The sequence below is a fragment of the Anolis sagrei genome, chromosome 1 (assembly GCF_037176765.1).
Source record: "Anolis sagrei isolate rAnoSag1 chromosome 1, rAnoSag1.mat, whole genome shotgun sequence".
In the NCBI taxonomy this organism is placed as follows: Eukaryota; Metazoa; Chordata; class Lepidosauria; order Squamata; family Dactyloidae; genus Anolis; species Anolis sagrei.
In genome coordinates, this window is record NC_090021.1 from 283,333,327 (window position 1) to 283,347,423 (window position 14,097).

Sequence of the window (14,097 nt, forward strand, 5' to 3'; positions counted from 1 at the left end):
AAAGGCACTTGCAATAAGAGCTTCACAAGTGAATGACACAGTTGGATCCAGGACCAAATGATTTTGCCTTCAGTTTATATCAACCCCATCCGCAGGATAAATAGCAAGGGACTGTAGGAGTTATCATTTAAAACTTCTGTAGAACCAAATATCTCTTGCAGGGGTTGAAGTAAAAGGACAAAAACAAATGGCCATTATGCTTTGATAAGCTATATGGAGGAGAAATGGCATGACCCCTTTATTTCCCCAAGTTCTACAGCAGTGTGCCAGTTGTCCTCTCTTCACTATGGCTCTATGGCACATTTAAGCAATCCAGATATGTCAGTTACAGCCTTTCCTTTAATCTTCTTAAATATTTTGTGTGTTTCACAGCCACAGGTATGTCAGAGGGTTAAAAATAATAGCTGAGGCATCTGGAGCTTCTAGAAATGCCACAAAATTGTAGCAGCAGGAAGAGCAACTGAATAGCTGCAATTGGATTGCTTTGACTACCATATTGGAGTAGGGAAACTTGGTGTCACATTTGTTCTTCACATGGTAACATGGCTAATTAGTTTGATTTGTGCTATCCCAAGAATGGATAATTGTATCCATAAGATCCTCCAAAAATCACAAAAACTGCAAAAAACAAGATTTTTTTTTTTAAAAACCCACCCTACCTCCAAGTTCAACACTTATATAAGAAAGAAAGAAAAAAGTTCTGGTTTTGAAAAAATGAAAGTATGTTGAGGTTATTGTTAACAATAAAGAAAGGCTTATTTAAATTGAATTGTCACTTCTGGAGACTTGCAAAGTGTGGCAGCTGACAACCTTTTTGTCAGAAAAAAGGAGGTTGGGAACATTTTCGGAGAGCACAAAAATAGTCTTAGGACATATGATTCTAGAAATGCATTTTGCCCACCCCCATTCTACCCCCAACCCCCCCCCCTCTTTTTTTTTGAGTGATGGGGTGTGAGATAATTTGGGAATATAACTTAAAAGGCTATTAAAATCAGTTAAGAAAAACATGAGCCATTCTATGTCTCAATGTGAAGAAAGTTTACACCGAGTAACACAGCGCTTGCATTTATTGGTACAGCAGTTGGGAGGAAGACATCATAGAATCATAGAATTATAGAATCAAAGAGTTGGAAGAGACCTCATGGGCCATCCAGTCCAACCCCCTGCCAAGAAGCAGGAATATTGCATTCAAATCACCCCTGGCAGATGCTTTCTTTTATCACTTTGGATCATTCTCTACTATATGTTGACAATGCTTTGCCGATGCATTGCAGATATATGCAATGGCTTTTACTTTGTGAGATATCTCTTCTTGCACTTTCAGGTTTAGTGTTATTGTGTAGTGAGAATGATGGCATGCTTTGATGTATTGTATTTTATGTTATTGAATATGCAGCATTGAATATTGCCATTATGTACAGCGCTCTGAGTCCCCTGCAAGCATAAGAAGGACAGGATAGAAATAGAGTAAATAAATAAATGCTTCAGCAGCTGTAATTCAGTAGGAAATTGTGCTACTGATTTTGGCTGCAAGTCTCTATTTTTACTTTATTTGTTTACGGCATTTACATCCCTCCCTTCTCACCCCAAAGGGGACTCAGGTCAGCGTACATAATTGGCATTATTCTAAATGCTTTTAGTATTTAAAACCGTTTGCTACCAAAATTCAATAGCGGGGAAACACAGTCTGTGATATGTTATGGAAAAGAGGACTAAATTTTGTCCCCAGCCCTGCTGAATTTATCTACCATTGTTGTAAGATGTAGAATTGTGGCCAAGTGTGTGAGAAAATATCGATGTCTCAGAGTGCTTCTGTATCACTTGTAGAAATACCAAACGTACAGCAGAAGTATGGATGGATGAGTACAAGCAGTATTACTATGAAGCCCGTCCATCTGCCATTGGAAAGTCATTTGGAAGGTAAGCATCCTGAACTAGGAAAAGGGCCTTTCTTACAATCCATTTCTTTTAAGTTGCTTTGAAAGTAGCAGATATGATTGAAAAATGTGCCTTTTTGAATCCAGATATGAACTGATTTGATTGGCTCCTCCTCCTGGACTAATATGCAGAACAGTATATATAATATGACCTCCTATATTCATATAAGATGCGTGCTTGGACTTTGTGTGATGTGAAACCACAGATAATAGCAAATCCTATTATTGTCAATGAGATGAACAGCAAAGATACCAAGAAGACAGTGTAGCTTTTAGAAGAGGCCCTAAGTGAGTAAGCGAATAAATGAAACCACATATGTTGATTCTGCAGAGATGGGGTATCATCGTTATTTGTGGACTTCACCGGGTGTTTATAATGCAATTTATTTTTAAAGAAAGCATATTAAGAAACCTAGTGTGGTGTAGTTGTTTGAATGTTGGACTATGGCTCTGGAGATGAAGGTTCACATCCGCACCTGGCCATGGAAACTGGGCAGATTTGGGCAAATCACTTTCATAGAATCATAGAATCATAGAATCAAAGAGTTGGAAGAGACCTCATGGGCCATCCAGTCCAACCCCCTGCCAAGAAGCAGGAATATTGCATTCAAATCACCCCTGACAAATGGCCATCCAGCCTCTGCTTAAAAGCTTCCAAAGAAGGAGCCTCCACCACACTCCGGGGCAGAGAGTTCCACTGCTGAACGGCTCTCACAGTCAGGAAGTTCTTCCTAATGTTCAGATGGAATCTCCTCTCTTGTAGTTTGAAGCCATTGTTCCGCGTCCTAGTCTCCAAGGAAGCAGAAAACAAGCTTGCTCCCTCCTCCCTGTGGCTTCCTCTCACATATTTATACATGGCTATCATATCTCCTCTCAGCCTTCTCTTCTTCAGGCTAAACATGCCCAGTTCCCTAAGCCGCTCCTCATAGGGCTTGTTCTCCAGACCCTTGATCATTTTAGTCGCCCTCCTCTGGACACTTTCCAGCTTGTCAATATCTCTCTTGAATTGTGGTGCCCAGAATTGGACACAATATTCCAGATGTGGTCTAACCAAAGCAGAATAGAGGGGTAGCATGACTTCCTTAGATCTAGACACTATGCTCCTATTGATGCAGGCCAAAATCCCATTGGCTTTTTTTGCTGCCACATCACATTGTTGGCTCATGTTTAACTTGTTGTCCACGAGGACTCCAAGATCTTTTTCACACGTACTGCTCTCGAGCCAGGCGTCCCCCATTCTGTATCTTTGCATTTCATTTTTTCTGCCAAAGTGGAGTATCTTGCATTTGTCACTGTTGAACTTCATTTTGTTAGTTTTGGCCCATCTCTCTAATCTGTCAAGATCGTTTTGAATTCTGCTCCTGTCCTCTGGACTATTGGCTATCCCTCCCAATTTGGTGTCGTCTGCAAATTTGATGATCATGCCTTCTAGCCCTTCATCTAAGTCATTAATAAAGATGTTGAACAGGACCGGGCCCAGGACGGAACCCTGCGGCACTCCACTTGTCACTTCTTTCCAGGATGAGGAGGAAGCATTAGTGAGCACTCTCTGTGTTCGTCCACTTAACCAATTACAGATCCACCTCACCGTAGTTTTGCCTAGCCCACATTGGACTAGTTTCCTTGCCAGAAGGTCATGGGGGACCTTGTCGAAGGCCTTACTGAAATCCAGGTACGCTACATCCACGGCATTCCCCGCATCTACCCAGCTTGTAACTCTATCGAAGAAAGAGATCAGATTAGTCTGGCATGACTTGTTTTTGATAAATCCATGTTGACTATTAGCGATGACTGCATTTGTTTCTAAGTGTTTGCAGACCGCTTCCTTAACAATCTTTTCCAAAATCTTGCCCGGTATCGACGTGAGGCTGACCGGACGGTAGTTGTTTGGGTCATCCTTTTTTCCCTTCTTGAAGATTGGGACCACATTGGCCCTCCTCCAATCTGCTGGAACTTCTCCCGTTCTCCAAGAACTCTCAAAGATGGTTGCCAATGGTTCCGAAATGACTTCCGCTAGTTCCTTCAATACTCTGGGGTGTAGTTGATCTGGCCCTGGGGACTTGAACTCATTAAGAGCGGCCAGGTATTCCTGGACGACTTCTTTCCCAATTTGGGGTTGGACGTCCTCCAATCCCTCATCCACTCCATCTTGCTGAGGTTGAAGACTCTCTTTTTGTGAGAAGACCGAGGCAAAGAAGGCATTAAGTAGTTCTGCCTTTTCCCTATCCCCTGTCAGCATTGCCCCATCTTCTCCGCGAAGAGGTCCTATCGCCTCCTTGTTTTTCCTTTTTCTACTGACATAAGAATAGAAGCCCTTTTTATTGTCTTTAATGTCCCTGGCAAGCATGAGCTCATTTTGTGCTTTAGCCTTGCGGACCTTTTCCCTACAGGTGTTGGCTAATTGTTTGAATTCTTCTTTGGTGATTTCTCCCTTTTTCCACTTCTTGTGCATGTCTCTTTTGTGTCTTAGCACAGTTAGAAGTTCTTTGGACATCCATCTTTCCTTCTGCCTCAATCCATGATAGAGCTTAGAATCAGCGTAATCAGAAATGATCAAGGCACATAACAACATAATGTTTGAGAAAGCAGGTAGCCGAAATTCAGTGCGATGGTAGTTCTGCAGTGCTAGCATGATGGCACTTCCTCTTCTTCTCTCTCTCCTCAGCCACTTCTAAAGTTTCAGTTGTCCATTGTAGGCTGGTATGGGAGGGGAGACCGCCCCACTTTAATTACACTTAATGGAAGCAGTTCCACCAAAAATATATCTGAATGGATCCTGACCTAATTTGGCAAGCTAATTGGTTTAAATGCCCTTTTTCAACTTGTGAAGATTGAACAAAATAGGGTTCTTGCTGTGGCTAAGTGGGCCAGTGTCCCTTCATTGTTTATACCCTGAGCAGAAGACTACCTAGGATTAAGATGGTGGTAAAATAGTGTATGTATCCCATGCTGCTTTGGTATTTTGAGGATTCACATACTCCATTCTGGTATACACAATCCCAAAGGTTCAGGATTATTAGAAAGGTAGAATAGTAGACTAGTGGGGCCTTGTGGTACAGCTTGCTTAGTACAACATCCAGAATCCCCCAGAGTCTATGGCCATTGTTCATGCTTGTTGGAAAGTCTAGGAAATTATTGTTGTTGTTGTTATTATTCAGGTTAATAATTACCTCAATCAGATTAAGATTGTTTGAGGAGGCTCTGCTCTCGGTCCCGCTTTCCTCGCAAGCATGACTGATGGGGACAAGAGACAGGGCCTTCTCAGTGGTGGGCCCTTGGCTGTGAAACTCCCTCAGTAGTTCAGATCCCTTCCTACTAGCCTTCAGAAGGAAAGTTAAAACCTTGTTCTGAGATCAGGCTTTCAGAGAATAGTGCATGCAGTGCAGTAATAGATTTGTAATATGTGCAATGATTATGGAACGGCTCTGGAATACGACTATGAATGGCGTGATTTTATATTGAATGTAATGTTTTAATTGCTTAATATGTATTAATTTAAATTTAATTTAATTTAATTTTTTAATGGTATTGAAATTGTATATGTTTAAAGGCATTGAATAATTGCCTATATGTAAGCCACCTTGAGTCCCCTTTGGGGTAGAGAAAGGCGGGGTATAAATAGAGTAAATTATTATTATTATTATTATTATTATTATTATTATTGTGTTGTATCAAAGGCTTTCATAGCTGGAATCACTGCTTTATTGTGAGTTTTTTGGGCTGTATGGCCATGTTCCAGTAGCATCATCTCCTGTCATTTCATCAGCATCTGTGCAAATGCAGGTGAAATGTCAGGACAGAATGCTACTGGGACATGATTATACAGCCCAAAAAACTCACAGCAACCCATTATTATTATTATTATTATTATTATTATTATTATTATTAGCCAACCTTTCTAAATTTTGTGTCCTGAGGGAGGAGCACAAACCTTGTGGAGGAAATGACTCATCTCTGTACTAAGCTTTAAGAAGAAGTTATACAAAATAGCAAGCTTAAGGACGAGTGTATCACTCTATGATTTCAGTAGTGGTAGCTCCAGTGTAGTCAGACCTCTATGCATAATAAGTCTATAAATGTACTTGTGTTTTAGAAATCTCTTATATTCATGTTCACAAAAAGAGACAGGAACAATTTGTTTTTACTTTCAGTATTGCAGACCGTGTGGACCAGCGCAGGAAGCTGAACTGTAAATCCTTCCAGTGGTACCTGGAGAATGTTTACCCTGAACTCAAGTGAGTCATTCTTTGAGTCTGCAGGTTTCCTGTTAGAATATTGTGGGAATAAAGTCAGGTGTTTTCTCCATGAGGTGAATATGGCTATGGCGTGCAGGGCTTTGGAGATCCTTTTCTAGAACAGGTTTCCCTTCCCCATATGGCTCTGCCTGACTTTTATCTTCATTGGAACCAAGTGCCTCTTCGCTTTTTGCAACTTGAATGTTTGAGCTGAGACCACAAGACAGAGAGGAAAAAGTTGTTACTGGGAAAGGCAGCTAGTGGAAAGCATATTAGATTGTGCTCAAATTCTTGCAGAGTATGGAAATAGAAGCATAAGATTCATAAATAAAGTGTATCCCTTTTGTGAGAAATCTAAGAAGACAGAAATTAGAACTAAATTATCTGAAAAAAATGATAATGGAGTGGGATGCTATGTTAGTGGGGAAGATGACTTTTAAGAAATTGCTCTGGGAATATGTTAAGGAGTTGTTCTTCATTTTCACTGGGATTAATTCATTTGATTGTGAAAGCTTTTGCTATGATTTAAAATAGTCATCTTGGACTTATGAATTAAGCTGGATTGTAAAACCAAGTTGTATTGTCGAGATAAATGTGGTGCAGAGCACTTCTTACTCTGAAAGCCTCAGTTCCTTTGTCACCGAATGTGCTAAAGAGCAGGAGTGAGTTCATTAAGAGACATAGTGAGTCTTAAGGAAAACAAAGACAGTCTCATATCCTCTGTGGAGGCAAGAGAAATTTTCAAAAAAACATCTGAATAAGTGTCTTTGTGTTCCTACAAGTATTGTGGAAGGGATTTCACATAGCTTTGGCATTGACAATGGTGTGATTCCTGTATTTGGTCAGTGACTTTAGTGGATTGCAATGTCTGTTTTCTGTGAATTGAAACATCTAAACATCATCGTCGTCATCATCATCTTTAATTACTTATTAATCGCCCTCCATTCGAGATGCTCCAGGCGATTTACATAGCAGAAATTATACAGGATAAAACACATACATACAAATATTAAAATTAACATGGGTCAAATGCTCTAGTGAAAAGCCAGGTCTTAAGTGCTAGGATAAAATGCCCTGAGTCACGCATGGCTCTCAAATAGGGAGGCAAGGAATTCCATAAGGCAGGGGCAGAAATAGAGAAGGCCCTGCGTCTGGTGCTTTCCAAGTGCACTTCCCTAGGACCCAGCATATAGAGCAAATCGCGTTGGGATGGTCGTGGCGACCTCCGATGATGGTAGAAGGAGAGACGGTCTCTAAGATACAATGGACCCTGGCCATATACGTTTTAAAGGTCAGGACCAGCATCTTATACAAACCACGATACTCAATTGGGAGCCAGTGTAGATGCCGCAGCACTGGTGTTATATGGCATTTCATGGGCATTTTTGTGAGTAATCTGGCTGCAGCATTCTGAACAATACAGAGCTTTCGGGTCGTCGAAATAGGAAGGCCAACATACAAGGCGTTACAATAGTCTAGCCTAGATGTGACTGTGGCATGGATAACTGTTGCCAGAGCCTCATTCGACAGGTAAGGTGACAGTTGCCTTGCTTGTTGTAGATGGAAAAAGGCCTGTTTGCTGGCAGCAGCAACCTGAGCCTCCATCGTCAGCTGTGAATCCAAAATGACACCTAGGCTCTTAACGGTAGGCGATGGAGATAGAGTAGCACCATCAAAGGTAGATAACGGATGGGTCGGACCTATCGGGCAGCCATGCCACAGGATCTCAGTCTTCGCCGGATTCACCTTCAGTCTGCTAAACATGCTATGGCCTAAATTCTGTTGTTGTTTTGATTAAAGGAGACACAGTGAATTGGTAGAATTTACCTATGTGTTGATCCAATACTTTATCCTATGAACTCTAGTTGGGACTAACCAACAGATAGCAGCCCATGTGCTCTGCTTTACAGAAGACAATCTTCTGTTTAAAGGACTTTAGAAACCTACCCTCTTTTGGAAGGGTTTAGTTCAAGCTTGGTTTAAAGATTTAGATCTTCTGGGGAGGTCCTGCTCACAGCCCCACCAGCCTCACAGGAGCATCTGGTGGGGACGAGGGACAGGGCCTTCTTGGTGGTGGTTTCATGACTGTGGAACTCCCTCCCTAGTGAAATCAGGTTGCCCCCCTCCCTCTGACATTTAGGAGACAGCTAAAGACCTGGCTGTAGAATCAAGTATTCAGCCCATCATAGGAATATTTAAAGTGAAAGTTGAAAGTGCAATGACCCAGGACTGTTTATGGACAATGGATATGTCTTTGTGTGATATGTTATTTTATGTGCTGTATTTAATAATGTTTAATGTTTTATCAGGGGAGGGTCAGTTTTGATGTTTTATACTGTTTTTTTATCAGTGGCATTGAATTGCTGCCAACACTGTGAACAGCCCTGAGTCCCCTTCAGGGTTGAGAAGTGCGGTATACAAATACCGCAAATAAATAAATAAATAACACCACCATACATAGTGTTCATACATTTCTTGTATGGAATTTCCTTGTTTTCAGGGGAAATCCACAAGCATGTGGACAAATTCAACAGAAAGTAGGAAACTATGAAAATAAACAAAATCTGGCTACCAGTATTAAAAAAACCTCTAAAATTAAAACAGCAAAACAGCAGAGGGAAAACAATCAGGGACATCTAATCACCTCTCAACAAAAGATTGCTCCGGGCAATGCTAATCAAGGTGGTCAGTTGAAACATTCACACCTAGCTCCAGCAGATAAGAGTTCTTTGCCCCACCCTGGTCTTTCCACAGATATATAAACCCATTTTCCTAGTTCCAACAGACCTCACTACCTCTGAGGATGCTTGCCATAGATGCAGGCGAAACGTCGGGAGAAAATGCCTCTAGAACATGGCCATATAGCCCGAAAAAAACCCACAACAACCCAGACAAGAATTCTTTCTCCCACCCTGGACATTCTACAGATATATAAACCCCATTTTCCTAGTTTCCAACAGACTCACAACCTCTGAGAATGCCTATCATAAATGCAGGCAAAACATCAGGAGAGAATGGAACATGGCCATACAGCCTGGAAACTCACAACAACCTATTGAATGTTTGCCTCTGTATTTTTAGTTTGTTGGAATCTGCCCTGAGTCCCCTAGGGAAGATAGAGTGGAATACAAGAAATGTTGTTGTTGTTGTTGTTGTTGTTCAAACTACGGGAAAGAAGAAAATTCCACCTTAATATTAGGAGAACTTTCTGAGTCCCCTTCTCTGAAGGGTTTAAAAATGTGTCGGAATGGGAATTTATTGGGAGTGCTTTAATTATGTATTCCTGCAGGGTAGAAGATTGCAATGAAGAGCCCTCATGGACTTTTCCAACTGCATGATTCTCTGATCCCTTAATCTTTCAAAGAAATCTGCATGTTAGGTTGCCATAATTCAAAGTCAAATTGAAGGCACGTAGCAAAACCTCCCCACTATTGTGAAGTATGTTCTAGTTCTATCATAATATAAAGAATAGTTGAAACACATTTTAATAAATACTATATAAGCCACTGTTTATATTTAGTAATCATTTTTAAATTTACCTCTATGTCAATAAATTACCAGATGTAAATTTTATGCAGTTTTGTGCCCCCCATGCCTTTTCATTAAGAGCTGTATTTCTTTTCTTTTTTCTTTTTTCTTTTTTCTTTTTTCTTTTTTCTTTTTTTCTTTTTTTCTTTTTTGTTAATACATAAATGCCAACTCTACTTGTGCTGTTGGTGTCTTTCACTCTAGAGGTGAGATCGCATTTCTGTGATGTGAGTAGCTGCTGTCATATGAATATGAAAAAAATGCTTTGTATCCTCTTCTGAATAAGCAACACTGACTGGAATGAAATACAAAGATGCCATTGATAATTTTCCATATTTGTATTTTTGTTTTGTTGTTCCTGAAGAGTTCCCGAAAAGGAACTCATTCCTGGGATAATCAAACAAGGAGCAAATTGCCTGGAGTCTCAAGGGCAGGATTCAGCAGGAAATTCTCTTGCAGGGGTTGGAAGCTGCAAAGGGACAGCAAACGATCCTGCTGCTACTCAGGTAATCTCAAATTTATAACACTTCTTTCCTTTGGATTTGTAAAATGTACTGGAAAGATTAAAGTGTTGGTATGAAGTATCCATGTTTGGGTGGATAGAATGATAGGAATCATTCAGAAATATGTATTTAAGTGTCAAAGGGAGAAAAGAACTTTTTTCCCTAAATATGTTTTTTTTCAGGCTAGTAAGGAATTGCCAGCTTGAGGCTCGTTTACATGGACCAAAAAGCTCACCTCAAAGGGACAACTGTCAGTCCTCACAACTCCCAGTGGCTTCTAGGGTATCTTTCAGATTTTTGGCTGTGAACAAACTTTGTCCACATTAGGCAAAACCGAGGGATGTGCCTGAGTTTGCTTAAAATGTGGAGAATCCCAGGGCTTCATGACAGTCTTGCCAGCTAGATCTGGTCCAATTCAGCCTAAGATGTCCAGCTGGAGACCACTGCCATCACCCTTTCCCTGCGCCAATCAGCACAGAGAAAGTGGATGGATAGTTCTTTCCTGTGTTGCCACCACTCCTAACCAGCCACAGAACTCTGTCCAAGTGCCTGGGTGATGATCATTGCATAGAGTCATAGATTCATAGAGACCATAAGGCCATCCAGTCCAACCACCGGGCATAACAAGAAAAGCACAACCAAAGCACCCCCGACAAATGGCCATCCAGCCTCTGTTTAAATGCCTCCGAAGGAGCCTCTGCCACACTTTGAGGCAGTTAGTTCCTCTGCTGAATAGCTCTTACAGTCAGGAAGTTCTTTCTAATGTTCAGGTGGAATCTCCTTTCCTGTAATTTGAATCCATTGCCCTGAGTCTTAGTCTCCAGGGCAGCATCAAAACAAGGTGTCCATGTAATCGGCAAGAAGGAGTAATGCTCAACCCCCTTCTTGCCCCCTTCTTACTAGTTGCGTGCATACCCCATTCTTACCTCATCACAGGCAACCATGGTGTCAAGGAGCTTGGACTGAGCTCTGTGGCTGGTAAGGAGTAGCAGCAATGGTCAATATAGTCTCAGCTTGGAAAACATCCTCAAATTCAGCATGCGCCAGGCTAGATTTACACCATGCTAAACTGCCCAGTGTAGATGAGCATTTCGATGTCCTGATGATTTTGGGGGAAGTACAGGCATACCCACAGAGTCATAAAACAAACTTATTTGGACCTATAACCAATCCTGTTTTAAGAAAACTGATGCAGACCCAAATAATGTGCAAAAGGTTAGAGGCCAGAAAATATAACTTTTCTGGAAACTTATATGATCATCTAACCCAGTGGTGCAGTGGGTTAAAGCCCTGAGCTGCTGAGCTTGTTGACTGAAAGGTCGCAGGTTCGAATCTGGGGAGCGGTGTGAGCTTCTGCTGTCAGCCCCAGCTTCTGCCAAACTAGCTGTTCGAAAACATGCAAATGTGAGTAGATCCATAGGTACCACTCAGGTGGGAAGGTAACCGCTCCAGGCGGTCATGCTGGCCATGTGACCTTGGAGGTGTCTACGGTCAATGCCGGCTCTTTGGCATAGAAATTGAGATGAGCACCACACCCCAGAGTCGAACACGACTGGACTTAATGTCAGGGGACCACCATTGCCTTTACCTTTAACCTCAATTTAACAGGCACCAGGACAGGTTATTTTTTAAAAAGCTGCCCAAACATTTGAAACTGTGAGGATATTTAAAGTAAAATAGTAATGTCTGAGCCGAGGTTCTTGCTTTCGAACTTTCCATTCAGCTAGTGACACAGAGCAAAGAAACAGCTTGAGTTAGCAAAGGTCACAGTAGGATACCGTTGCCAGCAAATACTCTCTCACATCTGTTAATGGATGAGAATGAGTCGCAGACACCATCCAACAAGCTCTTTGATGTAACTCTCTGTGCTATTTTGTCATTCTTTACAATTGCTGAAATTCATTGAACTGTAGCCCTGTCTTGGGAGTTATCCCACTGAAGAAAGAAAATGTTAATTGTCCATTGGGAAGAAGGTAGCTATTAGGTGGGAGGATAAATCAATGAAGTGGGCTTGCACTCATGTTCTGTTGTTGTAAGTGTGGGTGTGGATGCTAAATCCTTAATGATAAATGGCCTGTTTTGTCACCACATACAACTGCTGGTTACATCTTTGTAGAAGCTGGTTGAGAAGTCACCCCGTTGTGAGATCGACAGAAACTCTCAAGGAATTAAGAGACTGTTTTATTCTTGAGACTGTTTTAGTGCAGGCTTTGCTGGCTTTCTTCTTTGCATGTTAAACTACAGACCCTATGATCTCCAGGCAGCATATCCAATGGAGGAAATAGTAGAAACCATGTCAGTGCTGGAGGAAGGTAGAAAAGGGTTGAAAGTTGGAGAGTTAATGAATTGGAGTCAACTTCTTTTTTTGTTGAGTAGAGTTCTACATTTGAGTAGAGTTCTAATGCCCATAGTGGTGGAAGGCAGGTGGTTTTCACCAATTCCTCCTCTTTTGGAAGCCTAGTTTTACTTCTTTCAGTCTTCTAACTGGTGGTATGAGTTCCTGAAGGACTCCAGACCAGGGCAGGCAGAGCAGACTGAATGAAGGCAGAGGGAAAAACCAAGGAAGGTTGCCACCTCCTCTTTCCACCAACAAGATCCCTCTACTTACATCTAGAATCGATTAGTTACATCTAGGATAGATTACTGCAATGCACTCTACATGGGGCTGCCTTTGAAGATGGCCCAGAATTTGCAGCTAGTGCAAAGATCGGCAACCAGGCTGTTAAATGGGGCTAGCTTTAAGGGGCATACTACACCCCAACTAAAGCAGCTCCACTAGCTGCCTTTAAGTTTTCAGTCCCAATTCAAAGAGCAGGTTATGACACACAAAGCCCTATACAGTTCGGGTCATGTCTGTCTTCATGACTGCATATCCCCCTATAAACTGGCACGTGTGCTGAGATCTGCCAGGGAGGCCCTCCTCTTGGTTCTGCCACTGTCTCAAGTGCGTTTGGTGGGGACAAGGGAGGGAGCCTTCTTGATTGTGGTTCCCCGACTCTAGAACGCCCTCCCCAGGGAGATCAGACAAGCCCCCACACTTAAATGTTTTCAGAAGGAATTAAAGGCATGGCTTTTCATGATAATGGTGAAGGTAACATCTAAAATTCAGAGGACCTACATAGGTGGAAGTTACAACCTGACGCTGACATTTTAAAATTGGCTAGACATCCAGCTCAGTTTATATAATATAGTTTTAAGTATTATTTATTATGTTTTTATTGTTAATTTTATTTTAAACTAGGGGTTTTTGTATCTTCAGTATATTTTCCTTGGTTGTTTATTTTTGTTGATGTAGTTTAACTTCATTGTATTCATTATATGTTGTTTGCACTTGCTTTTGTGAGCCGTCCCGAGTCCCTTCGAGGAGATGGGGTGGGATATAAATAAAGATTTATTATATTATTATTACTTGTTCAGAAGCCTCTCTCAGATGAAAAGATTTTTAAATCATCCAACTCATTTGCTTCAAATACCTTGAAACTTATCTCTTTCAATTTTCAGTAGTGGGGCATGTCTGTTGGGCAGTCTGATTGCTCCATTAAATTTGCAACCTCAAACTAGTGTTTCTCAAATTGTTCCTGTATTGTTTTTTTCTATCCTGTATATATACAGTGTTTCTTTCTTTATTTCTACACAGGATTTCCTCATTTGTTATTCCTTTCTTGTTCTTTTTCCACTTTTCAACACCACGAACACTATAGAATTGCCCATTCAGTCACAGCAGTCTCACAAAGTACTGCTGCAGCTTCAGAAACCTTTGAAAATGCATTCTTTTTCTCCTAGCTCATGCAGTGTTTTCTCCATGTGATCACAGGCACGCATATGCATAGATAAAGGCAACTCTGAGGATGGAGAGAGATGGCAAAAGTGTTTGAGTTATCCTTTTTATTAAAA

The 14,097-nt window shown here is 41.3% G+C and overlaps 1 protein-coding gene across 1 annotated transcript in view; it reads left to right on the forward strand.

The window, feature by feature from the left end:
* GALNT16 (polypeptide N-acetylgalactosaminyltransferase 16) overlaps window positions 1–14,097 on the forward strand; it is a 255,113-nt gene that overhangs the window by 221,047 nt on the left and 19,969 nt on the right. The window contains exons 11-13 of the mRNA XM_060762047.2: window positions 1,828–1,920; window positions 6,089–6,172; window positions 10,065–10,206. Of these exons, the coding sequence (XP_060618030.2) occupies window positions 1,828–1,920; window positions 6,089–6,172; window positions 10,065–10,206 (319 nt within the window). The remainder of the gene's footprint in view (window positions 1–1,827; window positions 1,921–6,088; window positions 6,173–10,064; window positions 10,207–14,097) is intronic.